This window comes from Bubalus bubalis, chromosome 17 (assembly GCF_019923935.1).
Source record: "Bubalus bubalis isolate 160015118507 breed Murrah chromosome 17, NDDB_SH_1, whole genome shotgun sequence".
Lineage (NCBI taxonomy): Eukaryota > Metazoa > Chordata > Mammalia > Artiodactyla > Bovidae > Bubalus > Bubalus bubalis.
Window position 1 is genome coordinate 8,366,041 of NC_059173.1, and position 19,704 is coordinate 8,385,744.

The 19,704-nt window shown below is 46.9% G+C and overlaps 1 protein-coding gene across 2 annotated transcripts in view; it reads right to left on the bottom strand.

Annotated features, from left to right (window-relative positions):
* Positions 1 to 6,457: 6,457 nt before the first annotated feature.
* Positions 6,458 to 19,704, bottom strand: part of CORO1C (coronin 1C) — a 75,075-nt gene continuing 61,828 nt past the window's right edge. For both annotated transcript variants that reach the window (XM_025267452.3, XM_044930031.2), the window contains exons 4-11: positions 19,280 to 19,409; positions 15,461 to 15,642; positions 13,652 to 13,771; positions 12,636 to 12,740; positions 11,125 to 11,270; positions 8,829 to 8,886; positions 8,482 to 8,727; positions 6,458 to 7,414 (exon numbers count right to left, since the gene is read on the bottom strand). In XM_025267452.3, the coding sequence (XP_025123237.1) occupies positions 7,295 to 7,414; positions 8,482 to 8,727; positions 8,829 to 8,886; positions 11,125 to 11,270; positions 12,636 to 12,740; positions 13,652 to 13,771; positions 15,461 to 15,642; positions 19,280 to 19,409 (1,107 nt within the window). In that variant the 3' untranslated portion in view covers positions 6,458 to 7,294. The remainder of the gene's footprint in view (positions 7,415 to 8,481; positions 8,728 to 8,828; positions 8,887 to 11,124; positions 11,271 to 12,635; positions 12,741 to 13,651; positions 13,772 to 15,460; positions 15,643 to 19,279; positions 19,410 to 19,704) is intronic.

The following is a 19,704-nucleotide window of genomic DNA, read 5'->3' on the forward strand; positions in this document are numbered from 1 at the left end:
ACTCTATTCTGGGAAATGTCACTCTGGAAGCAAAAAAGGGAAGAGGCGGGTAGGGGCAGAGGTAGAGGAACCAGTTACAAGGCTGTTCAAACGGCTGGTCGCCCTGTAAGAGGGGTGAGAAATCAGGTGCTCAGGGCCTACATGTGGATCTCTTACCTTGCGGTCTTTGGGGACGTTTGAACCTGCTGCCCTGGTAGAAGCTGGCCAGGCTGTTAAGAACTGGCTCGTCACTTTGGGAAACTGCAGTTGAGGATGGCGATGTGTTGGCCAGAAGTGCTTTGTCTTACCTTTTAGAATCCAAATAGCATCTTGGCACAGAAATGAATCTGCAGCAACTTCCTGTTATCTATGGGGCAACTTCCCAGCTCTCAGGCCTCACTAGAGCCCCCAGAGCTGGGATTTTGTTGCTAAAACCCTGAAGGTTGACTTCTTGACCCACGGGGCACTGAGCTTTGATTCAAACAGCTTTTCCTGGCTGGGCCGCTTGGTCATTGGCTCTACTCCAATTTTTCTACAGGCCCTTTAAAAAATCTCTCACTATAAAAATAAGTATTTCCTCAGTGAATGGCAAGATGAATGGAACCATGGTGGGGAGGGGTGGTTTAGAAATGAGTAATAAGAAGATAGCAGGGCTGTAAAGAAGGTGAGGGCCGCCCTGCCCCTCTCCAGCTGCTGCAGCACCTCAGGGCTCCCCAGGACTGTGTGTGACCCCTTCACACTGTGATCTGTCCATACCCCCCGGACTAGCCAGTCGTGAAGGTGGGATGGTACTTGGTGTTTAAAGCCTTCGCACACAGCACCCGACACCAGACCAGTTACTTGCTCTTCCCCTTTAAGACACGGATGACCCCCCTCGCCTCTTTCAACCCAAAGCTTTTCCTACACCCGAAACTGTCTGCAGGCCTTTGTCTGAATCAAGGCCTTTGTCTGAATCATTTCTCCCCGGTGCTGCTCCAAACCCACCATGTCATATTTTCCAAAAATATTGAATCTTTCAGATCACCATGAGGAAGCCTCCATTAAAAAAAAAACAAAAAACCCAACCCTAAGCATCTAGTGGTTTCGGTAACAATCTGTCCGCTTGCTTTTCAATCTCCTGAGCTGACTGCATCAATGGATTAACATCTGGTCTGACCCCAGCTCCAGGCACTGCTCTCTGCTTAGGGGAGCTGGGTTCTTCCACTCAGCACTTGCCACCCTCCATTCATGAACCCAGGCTCTGAAAATCAGCTTTCTCATTTTCATTTCCATGCAGTAACATGAAACTACACTGAATCTCACAGAGGCCACCAGCTTCTCTCAACTCACCTTCCTCAACGTGCAACCCAACTACCAAACTTGGCAGCCATCTGACCCCCAGAGATCTTTATATCTGGAGTAATTTCTCTCTTTCCACTTTTCTCTTTCGGAAACTTCAATCAAGTGTTCTATGACTAGTGTCTCCTAACAAACCCCTTCCACTTCTAGGTCTGTGTTAAACCAGTAGGTGGTGGACTAAATTCCAGGGGATGGGACGAAGACTGTTGCTACCTGCACATCAAAACCCTCTTGGACTTATTAATAAAATTGGACATGCCCCACTGGGGAGGTGGAACCATCCCTGTTCAAACAGAGGTGGCAGCTGGGACTGAGATTAAGCACATTAAAATGTTACCCCATATCGTGTTGGTTGAAAACATATTTCCCACTTTCTGTGGCCTTCATTTTTTATGCCAAATATTGAATACATAATTTGCATTTTATGCAGCCAATCTGTCTTTTCCTCTGTGATGCATTCAATTGCTTTAGGATTTAAAATCTTTTACCCACTCTTAAGTCTAGATAAGAAGGGACTTTTATTTTTCCTTCTAAATTTGAAAAGAGAAAAGTTTCCTGAGACCGAGATGTAGAGAAGTATCTCACGGACATAGTGGGGGAAGGAGAGGGTAGGACGAAGCGAGAATAGCACTGGCATATACATACTTACTGCGTGTGAGATAGACAGCTGGTGGGAAACTGCTGTGTTGCCCTGGCAGAGCAGCCTGGTGCTCTGTGATGACCTAGAGGGGTGGAATGTCGGGGAGGGAGGCTCACTAGGGAAGGAATATATATAGACCTCTATCTGGGCTTCCCTGTTGGCTCAGACAGAAAAGAATCTGCCTGTATTCTCAATGCAGGAGACCCAGGTTCGATCCCTGGGTTGGGAACATCCCCTGGAGAAGGAAATGGCTACCCACTCCAGTATATCTATATCTGTATCTATAGTTATGACTGGTTTGCATTGTTAAACAGCAGAAACCAACTTAACATTGTAAAGCAATTATCCAATTTTCAAAAAAGTTTCCTTTTGTTTAACTACTGACCCCGTGAAGCATGGACACTGGTGTTGCTGGGAGGCCCTATGGAGTCCCTGCCCCTAGTGTGACTTTAATGTCCCATCACTGAGTGACGACGCCTCCTGCTTTAACGAACTATTAATTTATCATTTGTACATTATTAACTTCTTCCTGGGAATTAAGACATTTATAGGAAATTGAGAAATTCAGAAAAAAAAAAATCCAGTTAATGAAAAATTACCCACAACTGCTACCCTACATGGCAACATTTGTAGTCTTTCAGTTCAGTTCAGTCACGTCCGACTCTTTGTGACCCCATGAATCGCAGCACGCCAGGCCTCCCTGTCCATCACCAACTCCCGGAGTTCACTCAGACTCACGTCCATCGAGTCGGTGATGCCATCCAGCCATCTCATCCTCTCCCGTCCCCTTCTCCTCCTGCCCCCAATACCTCCCAGCATCAGAGTCTTTTCCAATGAGTCAATTCTTCACATCAGGTGGCCAAAGTATTGGAGTTTCAGCTTTAGCATCATTCCTTCCAAAGAACACCCAGGGCTGATCTCCTTTAGAATGACTGGTTGGATCTCCTTGCAGTCCAAGGGACTCTCAAGAGTCTTCTCCAACACCACAGCTCAAAAGCATCAATTCTTCGGCACTCACCCTTCTTCACAGTCCAACTCTCACATCCATACATGACCACAGGAAAAACCATAGCCCTGACTAGACAGACCTTTGTTGGCAAAGTAATGTCTCTGCTTTTGAATATGCTATCTAGGTTGGTCATAACTTTCCTTCCAAGGAGGAAGCGTCTTTTAATTTCATGGCTGCAATCACCATCTGCAGTGATTTTGGAGCCCCAAAAAATAATGTCTGACACTGTTTCCACTGTTTCCCCATCTATGTCCCATGAAATGATGGGACCAGATGCCATGATCTTCGTTTTCTGAATGTTGAGCTTTAAGCCAACTTTTTCACTCTCCTCTTTCACTTTTATCAAGAGGCTTTTGAGTTCCTCTTCACTTTCTGCCATAAGGGTGGTGTCATCTGAGTATCTGAGGTTATTGATATTTCTCCCGACAATCTTGATTCTAGCTTGTGCTTCTTCCAGCCCAGCGTTTCTCATGATGTACTCTGCATATAAGTTAAATAAGCAGGGTGACAATATACAGCCTTGACGTACTCCTTTTCCTATTTGGAACCAGACTGTTGTTCCATGTCCAGTTCTAACTGTTGCCTCCTGACCTGCATATAGGTTTCTCAAGAGGTCTTTATCCTACATATAAATATTCATTACATATACATGTATCCCGAAGCTGTGTGCTTAGTCGCTCAGTCGTGTCCACAACTCTTTGGGACCCCATGGACTGTAGCCCATCAGGCTCCTCTGTCCATTGGATTCTCTATGCAAGAATATTGGAGTGGGTAGCCATTCCCTTCTCCAGGACCTTCTGTCCCAGGAATCAAACTGGGGTCTCCTACATTGCAGGCAGATTCTCTACCAGCTGAGCTACCAGGGAAGCCCCCATATCCTTAAAAGGGTTTGTCAAAAACAACCTATTCTGGGGTGGTTAATAATGAACCCAAGCTGCTCAACTAACTCCTACACCTCTAATTCCCAAACATGGCTCCCGCTAGCCTCCTTAGGATAGAATTTCCAGAGGTGAAAACACCTAAAGCTTCTGATATACCCTATCAACCTACGCTCGGCAAAGGTACCAATTTACATACACTCTCTCCAGGAGTGGAGGAAAAACTTCTCAGCCCATTCACACAAGGAAAAGTGGGTGTCCCTGACCATGACTCATGTCTGTGACCTCATGATGGCTTGAGGACCTGGGGATGTACTGGCGCAAAGAGAAGGGCCACTCAGGGTTAAGAAAGTCTGAAGCGCCAACAGAAGTTCCTCTGGACACAGAACACCAAGAACGGCGGCAAGGGAAGTAGCCTTTCGAAAAACAGAAGTTCTCCCTTGATGGGGCCTGGCTGACTGTCTGGGGCTAACACCCTGGGTCTTCTGGCAATGAAGCAAGGCGGCCAAGGGGAGAAAACCAGTCAGTCGTAAACACCCTGCACCACAAGTCTGCACCCTGACCGGGGGCGCTGAGGGGCTGCAGACGGACGTGGCCGACTTCCACTTCCTGCAGACACAGACGGATGGGCAGACCACGGCTCTGGCCTCTGTTCTCCCCACAGACTACAGCAACTTTGGGAGAGGGAAATTGAGGAGGGGAGGCTTCGTGCCAATGGGTCATCGTAGTCACAGACATTTAGAGAAACCAAACAGTGGGAAATTCTTTGCTATGATCACTGAAATGTCACGGGATAATGCTTTCAGTGTAGAAAGGGGAGCTAAGAGAGGGCCACGAAATTCAAATGACCTTGAAAACCTTTTGTTGGAATAAAAATCACAGTCAAACCAAGGGAACTGGGCTTCTGCAAGGAAGAGACACTTTCCTAAGCCCTGATTCCCAGGGAATCAGCTCGTCACAGGACTGTGGGAGCTGTGCAGGGGGCCCACTCCACCTCCAGAGCCAGGGGGCCCACTCATACATGCCCCGTACTTACCCTCCGAGAAAGGGGCGGACGGTTCCGCTGAGTCAGAGACACTGTGTCAGGCAGCAAGGCACTCGCTGCCTCAAAGACAGCGGACGTGTGAAATAAACACGGACACCGTTTTGTAATCAATTTTTTTTCTTTTATCTTTTAAAATGGAAGCAAGTGTTTCGACAGAATACGATGGCTGCTCTATAAGAGCCGATCTAGGAGTAATTCACTGGGTCTTCTCTCAGATAGCTCGGATTTAAAAAAAGAAAAAAGACAAAACAAGAAAAATAACCCACAGAGCGTCAAACACCAACTCTGAGCCTGGCGGGGAATCCGTTCATTAAATAAGCCATAAGCTACACACTCAGGTCAGAATAACCGGCTCCTGCCTCCTTATGTCTCCAAGCCATATTTCCTATGGTGTTTCACCACCAACAACAATTTTGCTCACTTAATTAATTGGGTATCAGAACCTTAGAACATTTCTGAATCTTAATAATGAAGGTCTTCAGCAGATTGTGTTGATAAAGAAACACATACAGGCTTGAATATAAACCACTGTAATTATTGTTTTCTTTATATCTCATTATCCACTTGAGTATTTAAAGCACACACGTACACACAAAACCACACCAAACATTCAAATACCCTGAAACTGTGGAGACAGCAATCCCAGGGTTGGCTAAGAACATGGTACCTTTTCTACGTGGACACATGGACAGCTTGCACACGTGGCCCAACCCACCAACGCCACACTCTGCCTCAGCCTGGCCCCCTGCTCACAAATTATTCCAGCCAGTCCCGTCCCGGCCCCACGCCCACAGGCACACATGCAAGCGTCCCCACCGTGGTCCCAAAGGCATGACACAATTCCTATTCCATCGCTCAGCTCTTCTAAAAGGGCTCCTTACACCTTTTTTTTCTCAGGCATGTGCTCTGAGAAAACAGAAATGGAGAGGGGTTCCTGCTAACCCAGGAGAGGGGCAGGCCTGGAAGCTCAGTGTCTGGCCCGGGACTAGGCAGCCTCTGGGTCTGGACGCAGCCTTGGAGCCGCTGCAGGGGGCGTGGGTGAGTTTGTGTAGAGGGCGCACAGGGACAAGCGACACCATCAAAGCTACAGCAGATGTCTGCTTCCTTCTTGGCCCTTCTCAGTCTCAGTATTCAACAGCACCCTCTGGCCGCAGCTCAGCAGAATGCAGTTAGGACCGAAACGCAAGAGGAGGGAAGCTCTGAGAGGGAGAGCTACATACAGAAGAAGAAGGGAGAAAGGAAGGGCAGGAGCTTCAGGGATGCTGGCCGGGGGGGTGGGGGTGGGGGTGGGGGTGGGGATGGTAAGCTGTCCAGCACAGGACAAGCGGGAAAACAGAGGATCACACAAGGCGACACGCAGGGCGCACACTCCCCTCTGGGTTCCCTAGTCTGTGTCCCGTCTAACCTTGGGTAAGCTGCCGAACTTGACAAGAAGGAACACTCCACAGCATGTGTGGCTCCTTGTCCTGGACACCCTTGTCAAGTATTGACCAAAACCTGAAATATGACATCAAAAGGGATGAAGGCAATAGATTCTATGTGTGTAACAAAACCGCAGAAACACATGCTAGTTTAGGTTAGATTATAATCATCTGAAGCACAGGATAACCAAGAAGCAAAATTCCATTCTGGTACAACCACCCAATTTCTAGAAAAGAGAAAGAAAATGATTCAATATGAGCCTTTTTTTTTTTTTTTGATCAGAAGACTCAATGGGAGGGGAAGGGTGGGAATACGAATCCACGTGATTTTTCAAGTCTTCCTTTTGTACAGTCATTAAGATGACCAGGTTTGTGCTGCAGAGAAGTCAGCACCGTGTGGCTACGGCTCTGTTCTCAGATGAATGTTTATACAAAATAATATCTTATCTTCATTTAGTTTATAAACATACACAGTGCTGTCCCTTTCAAATTAAAGGAAAAAAAAAAAAAAACCCACACACAAATACTGCAAAGTAGCAAAATATAAAGAAAAAAAAAGCTACTTTTGGTTTTGGCAACATTAAAAAAAAAAAGAAATATAAAAAGCAATGTGGCATTGGTCCCTGTTTGTAAAAAAAAAATATAAAGAAAGGAAAAAAAAGGTACTTGGGCAGGACACTGAATCAGAATTGGTTGGGTTTCTAAAATTCAGAATATCTGGGATTTTCAAAGTAGCACTTTTGTCTTTTAGAAGTTCACAAGTCACATAACACTTAAAACATCAAAAAAAGTTTTCTGGTAAAAAGCTCAGCTTTTAAATCACATTTTGTTTCTGCAAATTTGGGAGACGAATTGAGTTCTTACTGGAACGTGGCCTGTCGCTGGTCAACAGATCTGAAATAGAATGTCTCCAAAGGCAGTGCCTCCCTTCGCCCTCCCCGGGACCACGCCTTCCTGCTCCCATCTGGGGGGTGGGGTGGACCTTCAAGCTGCTATCTTCGCCATCTGCTGTTCTAACTTGGAAATACGCTCGTCTTGATTGCAGATTGTGTCTTTTATAGATTTGATCTCTTTTAAAATCTCATCCAACTTGGCTTCATTTTGCTAAGGAAACAAAAAAGGGGGGAGGGAAGAGGGTGACTAAAGGCAGCGAAGTCCAGCACAGGTAGCACGTATGGGGCATAAACGGGATGTTCTACTTGGAAGTAGCAGGTCGCAGGCTGGGCCTCGTAGGAACGCAATGAGCGCTGGCCAGTTCCCCTGACCCCACAGCAAAGCAACTGTGCATCACGGCTCCTGGCCCCTCACCTGTGCACCTGCCTGGATGGACTCTTGGGATACAGGTAAGCTGTCGGAAGAGACTGAACCCTGCAAGGCTGCCCCACATTCTAGACACCCCCATCACCCTCCTCAAGCAGAACACCCTCTATGTGGCCAGGGTGAGGGTGACCTTCTAGAGGCTGCCGAGCACCCATCAGCTCCTGCAGAAGGTCCTTCCTGGGAATGACATCCCCTGCCCTGTGGCTCCTCTAAGAGCCTGAGCTTCTCCCTCGTAGAGCTGATTCTTCGAGAGGAAACTCTGCTGTCTCCGAAGTCACGGTGCCTCCAGCAGCGTCCTTGGCCACAGCCTGAGGGCACCTGTCCCCTGCTTGCCACTCCTCTCGTCGTCAACAACGCCTGGCCCTCCTGGCCCCCAGAACTCCCTTCCACAGCCTGCCGACGCCCCATCCCCTCCCCTCCCTGGCTCGCCCCTGCCCTCCCCAGGGCCACACGGGTCTTCACTGCCAGTCTCTGCTCCCTGACATGACTCTTGCTAAGACACCCAGGGTCATCTCAGCCTCTAAGTCCCACTCACTCCATCACTTGAACACCCAGCAACTCCTATACTCTCTCACCACTTCTTCCTTCAGGGACCTCCTTTCTTCTGGGACCTCCTCTCCCCAGCATCAGTAACAGGCTGACTTCTATCCCAGTCATCATAAAAAAAGAACTAAAAGAATCAAACCCATAAATGCCATGTGGTCAAGGTAGTTCCTACAGATAGTGCCTGTTATCACAGCTGAACCCTGCCTGTCCAGTGGGGACAGTACTTGCAGAGGCCCAGGGCTGGCAGGCGCCTCTGGAAGGACCAGGCCCGGACAGCCCACTCCCCCAGGCCTGGCGGACCTTACCCCACTGGCCGCATCTGCGGTCTTCTTGGGGATGCTGATCAGGTCGCACTTCTTGTTTGCCGTGGGCTTGCTGTCCAGAATGTTCTTCTTGACCACCTTGAGGTCCCTGTTTTTTCCAGGGATGTATCCATGCTTCAGAGAGATGAGGATTGGATCGGCGTTCTTCCCCTCGAACCACTCTTCTGCCTCGAGGGCCGCCTCAGGCCCTGCCGTGTCGGGGTACAGGTCATCTTGGAAAAGGTCAGACTACATGACACACAGAAGAGAAACTCAAAGGTGAGGAAGAAAGGTGTGGAATGCTTAAAATTCTTTTTAAACACAGATCACGTAGACAACTGGGCACTTACCTTTCTGGGGACAGTCATGATAATAGGCTCACACTTTCTCTCGTGAAGTTTGAAGAATCTTCAAAAGAGAGATAAAGGCAAAGTTGTATTAAGTGAAACAGGCCAAGTAACAGGCTTAGTAAGCATTCTTGTACATGCTGCGTTTGCCCATCGCCTCATCTGACAAATCCTGGTGAGCAGGGAGAACTCAGCGTTCCCATCCACAGAGGAGGAAGGGGAAGTGGGAGGAGCTATGTCAGGGAATGGCAGACAGGGCCGTGAACCAGGGGCAGAGGCCGCGCGCTACGGCGACAGTCAAGTGCCACTTATCGGGGGCGGACGAGCTGTGGGGAAATGGAAAACATCACCAATGAGGGACCGCCTGTGAGAAAGCCACCGGGTCGACAGCCAGAAGACAATGGACACCCACCACTCAGAGTCTCCACGACCTGGATGCCAGGTCTTCCGCCAACATAAGGTGGTTGAACATTCGTAAGTATCAACAGGGTTTTTAAAAAGGAAATGAAAACAATCCTAGGAATTAAATGTTGGCATCTGAGCAAACCACATCAGGGGTAACACTCAAGAAAAATCTGGAATTATTCAGAGCGTGAGAAGAGCAGGAACACCAAGCCCCAAACCTGTGCAGTCAGCTCAGCGGTGGGAAGACGGGCCTGAGCTGGACGGCCAGCTCCACTCCCAGCCCAGGGCTTGTGTCCATCTCAGCCGGCCTTGAGCTCCTCATTCATGAAGGGGGTACACCAGCACCCACCTCACCGTGTGGAAAGGGGACCTGGGCCGTGTGGTTAACACAATGCCCCACACGCAACCAACACCCCAGAAACAGTAAACAGGAGGCGTCCTGACTGACCCACTTAAACGGTCGCTCCTCGGTATCCACGGGGGATGGGTCCAGGACGCCCCAAAACACGGGAATCCAAGGATGCTCTGAAGTCCTTTACACAAAATGGCACATCGCTTTACAGTCTAAATCATTCTAGATGACTTATGACACCTAGGGTGACGTAAACGCTGGGTAAACAGTTGTGAACACAGCGTAAATGCTACATAAATCGTGTCCCACATGCCGCAGATTCAAGTTTTGCTTTCTGCAACTCTCTGGAACTTTTTCCCCCTCAGTATTTTTAATCCACAGATTCAGAATGTGCAAATTCCAAGGGCTGACTATGGTCTCTTCAAACTTTTAGACGACAGTAGGGTAAACCCGTTTCCAAATCCTGAATGTAAATTTAAAGTTCAGATTCAGTCTGTTTTGAACCACGTTTTGCTTCTGGCTGCCCTGGACAGCATGCCTGCTTCCCTGGCCAGGGATCGAACTCGTGGTTCCTGCAGTGGAAGCACAGAATTTTAACCACTGGGCCACTGGGGAAGTCCTTGAACCACATTTTGATTACTTTAATAAAACCGCAATTTAGAAGTATTTGTGACAGCTTCATTATTCTAGCTATAATTGAAGTATTTTAGTAGTATAGTTGAAATATTAAAAAAAAAAAACAACTGTGCGGTGATTATATAAAAATAGGCTCATAAAAATTTCTTTTATTTTTAAAGATGTGTCAGTTATCTGTGTGACCAGCTTAGCACACTTAGAAAAATGTCCATGTAAAGGCGGTGTTATAAAGATGTGTGGTATGATCATATGCCTGATAATGTTGTGCTAGTTATTCTGTTGTTTAAAATGGCCAGCAGTCGGTTGGTACTGAGAAAAAAAGCCTGCCCCTTAGGAAAGTCACTAGCATCGTGGAATATGCATTTTTAAAAACTCCACAGAGTAGTAAAGAGAGGCAGATGTTACACAACACAGATGAGCTTCCTAAGTCAACTAACCTAACGCCCGCTATGGATCTCTGCTTGTCTAGTTTCAGATCCATGAGGTCCACGAGCCAGTTAGGAACCTGGCAGGTCCCCTCACAGGGTAGGAAAATCATCCCTCAGTTCCATCCTGGGGACAGGCTCCCTGGTTGCCTGCCAGGGGACACTGGCCGCAGCTGCAGCCTGAAGACGACAGACAAAGATTTCACTAAATCAGGGTGTGAGTCACCCCAGCAAAGCCACTTAACTGCTGTATTTCAAGTTTATAATCTGGAGGATGGGGAGGGCACAGTTGGATTAAATGATTTTGAATGGTTCCTTCTTGCTCTCAAATCCCATGTTTCTAAGAAGGAAATGAGACACTAGTTCTACGATTCTACTGCACACACACAGGCAGAAAGACTGGGCACAGCAGGATCACAAGCTCTCCCAGAACACGGATGGTGTAAGCCTTCTAAATGCTCTCCGATACCGATTCTTTTACCTGGCAATCTCACATTTGTTGACATCGAGTCCCCTCTTAGGCATGTAGCCCATCCCCCTCTGAGGCTCCTTGCTGCTGAATGTGTTGAGGTAGTGGACATAAGGGGATTCGTCCGTGATCTCGAAGTAGCGGATACTGCTGTCGCCCTACAAGAAACAGGAGACGTGAGCCAAAACACCTGGCTTAGGTGGGCGTCTCACTCCTCCCTGAACTCAGCGCTGGCTGGGACTCCGCTACAGCGCTGACCTCTTCCTCCCCGTAGGAGGCTTGGCCTCAGATGGTTTCGCTTTCTGGCAGGGCAAGCCCTCACTCGTGCAAGGCTAGCATGCCCTCGAAACGGCCTTTTCTTGAGGGCTCTGACTGTCCTGCGCTGCGTCTGACACCAAGGCAGAGTCGGGGAGGAAAGTTCATCGCCCAAAGGAATGATTTTAACATTCCTTCATGGCACAGGTCTGAGGGCACTAACACCAGACAACAGGAGAAGAAGTAAGATTTCTCTACTGAAGAAACATTAGTTTCAGTGAGCACCCTTTAACTTCAGATTGGAATGCTATCTCACTGCAATCTGTCAGGTTCTGTGATCATTTTGCGTAGCTGGTCCAGAGTTTTTTGAAGACCTGAGTACACTAGCCTGAGTATAAATAACTATCATGCAGTTACATGAAACTGAGAATGAAGGCACTCCTGCCTGGCAGAGGGGAGAGAAGAGGTCTGTGGAAGAAGAGATAAAGAGCTGGGCAGTACTCCACCCTCCTCTCCTTTCCCATGATCTCCATCTGTTTCAATGACGTAACAATCTAAAGCGATGAAGACAAGCTAAGCACACGCTGCTTTTACATACTCACAATAACTTTCCACCCCATGCTAGTAACATCTGGCTGACGATGAGGTCTATGGCTGCTGTTAACATTGCAAATACAACTTTCAAGGAAACAGACAAGATGTCAGTTTCTAACTGACCTATAAAAATGTCAAGCAAGTCTGCAGCTCACTCCATCAGTTGTGAACCAGACGTAATAATAAGACACCCCCAGCTTCACCCAGCGAGGGACTATCTGACAGGTTTGGGGAAGGGAACACATCAACAGATTTATTTTTATTAATTCAATTACTTCAACTACAAAAATTCTACATGATTATTGAGCCTACAAAAAAAGAAGGGATGCTGAGGTCACCACTTTCTAAAATGATGTAACGGTAATGAAGATAAAGCTACCAACACTTTATAGTTAGGCAGAGATCATCAGGCAGCAGAAAGGGGTTCCGAGTTTTGTGTGGGGTCTTCCTGTAATGACTGTCACCTCTGACACTTGAGTCGGGCCACATAATCCAAGGCCTGGCTCTTAACACAGAACTCCAGGAGTGAGAACCCTCTGGAGAGTCTCTGAGGCCATCAAAAGCACGCATCTACAAAGCGCTCTATACAATTGCCCATCTACTAAAGCTTTGAAGGATAAACTTTTCTTCTTACAGGATTAAATTTAAGATCAAACAGGAAAATTACTGCTTACCTTGCCACATAAGTAAATGATACTGGTGTCAGGGTCATAGAAAGGTAGCAAAACCCCATTGCTAGTGTCCATTTCATGAAGAGCAATTGGTTCCTCCATATTTTTCTGGAAGAAAAAGTATGTGTGTATATATATATATATATATATATATATATATATACACACACACACACTCACATATATGTATACACACACAAACACACGTACATACACACACATTTTAAAAGATGAATTTTCATAAGATGGTACATTCTTGCATCTCTAAGTTAGCCATTTCCCTATAGTAATGAAAGTTTAAGGACACACGTGTAATATCCGTATGTGTAATTAGCAGTGAGAATGCCCTATGAGATCCGGCTCACTGAGGTGTGCTGACTTGACTGCATAATTACTGCGCCCATCAGAGTGATCCCATGAGAGATGAGAGAGTCCATCTCTTCTGTGACTACTTTCTTTTTAAAGTACTTTTTTCTAGTTAAAAAAAAAAAACTCATATTCTTTAGAAAGCTAAAAGGTACAGGAAAAATCATTGCATACGCCGTAATCCCACGGTCTGGTGCGGGGCGACGACTGCTTTGGCTGCTCCCCTCCAGCACACAAGCACACGCAGTGGGGTCAGACCATACATGCAGTTCAGTACTCTCTTCCCACTTGTGCTGCCGTGAACATTTTCCCAAGCATGACTATTTTGATTTACACGTTTGATCACGTTCTTTAGGAAACATTTTAACTAAGTTTAGAACTCATTTCCCAAGTCTAAAACCCTGGATTCTTCATGCATTCTCTCGAAAAACAACAGTAAACACGGACTCCTTGGAGCATCAAGAAGGTACGTTTAAAACACACTCAGCAGTAAGTCTCCAGTGAGGATGAGAACTTCACATCCAATTTAAGATGAGCGGGAGTTCAGCATATGACACCAAGAACCCTATCATCTACTGACCCACCTCAAGGCGCGCTCAGAAAAGGGAGAGCTCGAGGCTGCGAAGGGGCGGCAGGGCTGCGACGGTACATACCGGGTTCCAGAGAGCCAGCTGCCGCTCACTCATGCGACTGAAGCCAGTGGTGAAGACATTGCCGTCAGCCAGGAAGATGGCTCTCATGGGTCGGGCTCCTTCATGTGCTTTCTCCTTCTCCTGGGTGAGAAAGCAAAGAGGCACTTTACACATAGTCAGACTGCAGGAAGGAAAAGTGAGGGAGAGTGGGGCTCAGTGAACCTAGCTACACCCCACATGCCACTCACATCAAAGGTGTGACTGTGTGTGCGCACCTGTGTGTGCACATGTGCACGTCAGTACTGACCACCTCCCCTCCCTAAAGGAGGAGGAAACAGAGACACCGAGGGAGCTGGCCGAGAAAGGCCTCAGCCCTTCCACCAGTCCCTGCCACCAACTCCAGTCCAGCCTCCGTAAAAACACGTGAAAGGGTTCTGCCAAACATTTTTTTCTCAAAAGTATGATAATAACCTAAAGGTGGATATACGCTATGGCGTCCAGCAATTTCATGGGACAGGAAGTCGAGTCTGGTTAACCCCTTCCTTGGCCTCATCTGTTCAATGGGAGCCCACCAGCTCTGCCCTATGGAAGGTTCTAGTGGAGAAACCACACGCACAGGGCCTTGATAAGCACTGGCCACGCCTGTCGCCTGACTCACAAAAAGCAATGCTGGGCAAGAGCTACCTTTTCAGAACAGGGCTGTGATGGGGCACAGAGTAGGGGAGAAGTGACTGAAGGCCTGACTGTCCATCTCTGTCATAATGTGTGATATTGTGGAGGCCTGGCTCAGAGGGCAGGACCGAGGATGCTGTGCTGTGGGAAGAACACTCGGCATCATCAGGCCCTTTACCAACCAACTGAGGAGCAGGGGAGGGAACCCACTGAGCTACCTGCAGTCCCAGGCCAGCATGCAGTTAAAACTCTGTGGGTTAGCTCATCTAGACTTGCCAAGTCTGTTTTTTTAAGGGTGATACTGTATCTTCAACTTAATTTCTTTTCATTTTATTTACTTATTACTTATTATTTTGGGTCAGGCTAGGTCTCTGTTGTTGCGTGTGGGCGTTCTCTGGTTGTGGGGAGTGGAGGCTACTCTCCAGTTGCGCTGCGCAGGCTTCTCACTGCGGCGGCTTCCCTTGTTGAGGAGCTTGGGCTTGTGGGTGCTTGGGCTTCAGCACTGTGGTCTCGGGCTCTACAGCACAGGCTGCACAGTTGTTGTGTGTGGGCTTATGACCCCAAAGCACGTGGGCTCTTCCCAGATCCGGGATTGAGCCCATGTCTCCTGCATTGGCAGGTGGGTTCTTCACCACTGAGCCACCAAGGAAGCCCTAGACTTGCAAATTCTCAATCGTCTCTCTGTGAGAAATGGTTGCCAACTGAGAGGGAGAAAGTGAAAGAAAGAAAGTGAAGTTGCTCAGTCGTATCCGACTCCTTGTGACCCCATGGACTGCAGCCTACGAAGCTCCTCCATCCATGGAATTTTCCAGGCAAGAATTCTGGAGTGGGTTGCCATTTCTTTTTCCAGGAGATCTTCCCGACCTAGGGATTGAACCCAGGTCTCCCACATTGTAGGCAGACGCTTTACCATCTAAGCCACCAGGGAAGTCTTACCAGGAAGGCCTGGGTAAAAGCCGCACATGCACAGCTCTGAAGAGAAGGGCGCCTGGGAGACAGAAGCCCAGACAAGCCCTTTCTGATTCACAGTTGGGTCTCTGTATACAGCAAGGGCCCATGCACTGGCAGCCCAGCCTCTCTGGTCTGTGTTAAAAAGCAGAAAGCTCTCACCCACTGGAGCACTACAAATACAGGGGCTGTTGCCCTAAGAATACTTACAGCAACAATCTCCTGTTTCCTCGGATCGATTACTCTCACTTTCTTGTCTTTGGAGGCTGTGCAGATCAGACTGCCGTTCCGGTTCCAGCTGACATTGTAAATCATGTCTGAATGCATGTCGTCCAAGTTTATCAGGGCTTCCCCCGTGCCCACGTTCCAGATAATGATGGCATTATCACAGCCTGCAAGCAAGCACAACCACACCCTCAGGGATGAGAAACGCCTGCACGACAACACATCTGTGAAAACCATAAGCACAGGGAGGATAAACACACATATGTATTGAAATGAAGATGCTAATTATAAGAAGCCCCACTTGCCAGGAGTCAAAACCTGAAATGACCAAAGAAAAAAGAGATTTGTGTAAAAAGAAACATGGTAAAGGAAAAATACAGCTTGTTAAGTCTGAGTTCATGTGAAACAAACAAGAATACCAAGCAAACAAAAACAAAGAACTGCAGGAAAATAGAATCCTATTTTTTTTTAAAATAGAGTTAACTGGGCTGGTGGACCCTGAGTGACTGTAAGTTTCCTTTTCTAGTAAAACATGCATCAGAACGAATATAGCTTCTTTCTTTTCCGGAGAAACTAAAAATAAAGGGTTTAAATAATGGTTTAGGAGGCTCAAGACAAAGACTGGATAGGAGGTTACTGCAATCAATGGTGCTGTAAGACACGGTCTTGGACCAAAGCATGTAAATTACAATAAGTGAACGGAAATGCCCAGCCATCTGCTCATAGCAGATTTTTATCTTCAAAAAGGAGAGAAAAATAGGCCAAGACTGGCCTGGTTTGAGAAGCACAAACTGCCATCAAATAGGCATGTAAATTCAGAACCTGATCCCCGAAGAGGCCATAGGTCAACTGAGCCACAGCCCCTCAGCTCATCAACCCATCTTCCCTCCATGGTCAGCCCCCTGTCCCCGAAGCCCCTTTAAAAAGAGGCACCATTTGCTACTTCCAGGACATTAACACAAGGAGGAAGCAACATAAAGGATGGACATCCTGAAGGCAAAACTCTTGTCAGTAAGCCAGTTCTGCAAACACTTAGAAAAATTAGCTACTGATAACCAGGACAGATAAGTTACCTAAGGGTTCAGTCAGTTCAGTCACTCAGTTGTGTCTGACTCTTGGCGACCCCATGAATCACAGCACGCCAGGCCTCCCTGTCCATCACCAACTCCCGGAGTCTACCCAAACTCATGTCCATTGAGTCGGTGATGCCATCCAACCATCTCATCCTCTGTCATCCCCTTCTCCTCCTGCCCTCAATCTTTCCCAGCATCAGGGTCTTTTCAAATGAGTCAGCTCTTCGCATCAGGTGGCCAAAATATTGGAGTTTCAGCTTCAACATCAGTCCTTCCAATGAACACCCAGGATTGATCTCCTTTAGGACTGGTTGGATCTCCTTGCCATCCAAGGGACTCTCAAGAGTCTTCTCCAACATCACAGTTCAAAAGCATCAATTCTTTGGTGCTCAGCTTTCTTTATAGTCCAACTCTCACATCCATACATGACTACTGGAAAAACCATAGTCTTGACTAGATGGACCTTTATGACAAAGTAATGTCTCTGCTTTTTAATATGCTGTCTAGAGTGGTCATAATTTTCCCTCCAAGTAGTAAGTGTCTTTTAATTTCATGGCTGCAGTCACCATCTGCAGTGATTTTGAAGCCCCAAAAAATAAAGTCAGCCACTGTTTTCACTGTTTCCCCATCTATTTGCCATGAAGTGATCGGACCGGATGCCATGATCTTAGTTTTCTGAATGTTGAGCTTTAAGCCAACTTTTTCACTCTCCTCTTTCATTTTCATCAAGAGGCTCTTTAGTTCTTCACTTTCTGCCATAAGCGTGGTGTCATCTGCATATCTGAGGTTACTGATATTTCTCCCAACAATCTTGATTCCAGCTTGTGCTTCCTCCAGCCCAGTGTTTCTCATGATGTACTCTGCACATAAGTTGAATAAGCAGGGTGACAATATACAGCCTTGATGTACTCCTCTTCCTATTTGGAACCAGTCTGTTGTTCCATGTCCAGTTCTAACTGTTGCTTCCTGACATGCATACAGGTTTCTCAAGAGGCAGGTCAGGTGGTCTGCTATTCCCATCTCTTTAGAAGTAGGAAATGGGTGAAAAAGCTGCACAACAGTATGAAGAGTTGGAACTAAATTCTGGGATGGAGACTTGACCTGTCCTCTTCCTCCTTCATCACAGGCAAATAAGCAACTCCAGCCACTGTGGATGGATCATATAGTTGTAAAGCATGCACAACGCTGCAATCAGCCACTCTCCTCAGCTTGTGCAAGGAGACTGGGCTTGGTCTGCCGATGACACCCTAGGTCTGACCTCGATGAGGCAGGCAGAAGGGTATTTTCCATGATGGAATTCCACCTTTGAAATTGTTTTCTCTCCTTATCAGACTGAGGTTCTGAGTGAAACACTGGAAGGGTTCCCAGTTATAGTCAATTGTGATTTTAAAAAACAGAACCTTTTATTTTTTTTTTTAAAGTAGTTCTTGGTTTCAATAGGCACCAGGCATTAGATTTTTAAATTAACTCACTATATTATAAATTATAAATACCTTTCATTCCTAGTTAAAAACTGGACTTCTCCCCTCCTTTTTACTGGTAAAGTGAAAGACTTTAAAGTTCTACCACTAACATTAACACTGCATTTTTAATAAGCCAATTTTTTTAAGGTACAGTTTGCATACAAGGCACTCATTTTAAGTATACATTGGTTAAGTTTTGACAGACATATATACTCATCTAGCTACTATCACAGTCGAGATCTAGAACATTTCCATCACCCAACAAAGCTCCTTCCTGTCCTTTGTATTGCTTATATGATAGTAGATAAACGCTCATATTTTTGAACAAAGAAAAAGATTTCTTTAAGATGAAACTTGGAAAGTATACAAGTGGGAAAGCAATAGGGAACAACTAGGACTTGGTCACAAGATTCACTGCAGTGCTGTTGAGCAGTGAAAAAGCAGAAACCACCTCCATGTCCAAAAACAGAGGACTAACTAAACAAACAGAGGCGTCCAGACCATGGACTATTAATGGAGTCATTAAAAGCATCACGCAGTATGTATGAGAAGGGCCAGTGCACCAGCAAGTGCAGAAAGCAGGTCGCGTGAAGGAGTCTGAGCCCTTCTTTGTGTGTGAAATCACTGATGCACACAGAAGTATCTTCTGGAAACATCAAAATGGGGCAATAATGATGTTTCCTCTGGGTGATGGGGTTATAAGTGATTTTTATTTCCTCCTTTTTGTTTATATATATTCTCTATAATATACACAGACTACAAGGAAAAACATGGAAGTATTTTTAAAAGGAGAGAGCATATTTAACTAACAAGATCACCCCAACATCGGCAGCAATAGCAGAGCTCCTGACTCCTACTTGGGCTCCTTCTAGCACATCAGGAGTAACTACAACCGAGGGCTGTGGGAGCCCCAGCAGGAACCGTGACTCTGCTGAGATTCACTAGAGTCACAAAGTGCTAGACACACTAAGTAAGCACGTGTCCGTTCCTGCTTCTAGACAAGAAGTCCACAGCTTCCACTGGATCTGCCCAAGTGGCCTTAACAGACACACACGGGCGCGCGTGTGCACACACGGGCCGGGGGACACACAGACACACACACACGGGCGCGCGTGTGCACACACGGGCCGGGGGACACCTGCACCCCACTCTGGGCTCTTCTGATTTCACGGCCGCCAGCACAGTTGGAATGTATCTGTTGTTCCCTCCACACGGGGCCGTGGGGAGTGACGGAGGGGGGGGGGAAGCAGAGGCCGCTCAGCTCCTACCTGCGCTGAGAAGCACGTTGCGGGCCGTCGGGTGCCAGGCTACGATGCCAACTCTCTTTGAGTGGCCTTCTAAGATGACCACGGGCTCGGTCAGGGAAAGGGTGAGTCCATTTTCTGGGATCTGCCATACCTGTTGGAAGAGGAAGAAAGGTGATCCACATGAAAGTGGTCGGCTTTTGTTATCACATTTACTGTGAGCATCCTGTGGGAAGCCTCGCTGTGAGTAAACAGAACGCAAAGTGGTCTCTGGATGAAAGGTAGAATGTGGTGAAACACGAACAGCTGTTCTTCAAATGGAGTAGGATAACAAAGAGCAAAATATCCATAAGCTCTAAAAATGTTACACCTCTCTGGCTTTTATTTACTATTAGTGGAGATTTTATTTTACATTCACTGTTAAGTTAAAAACTCTCCAGTTAGAAGCA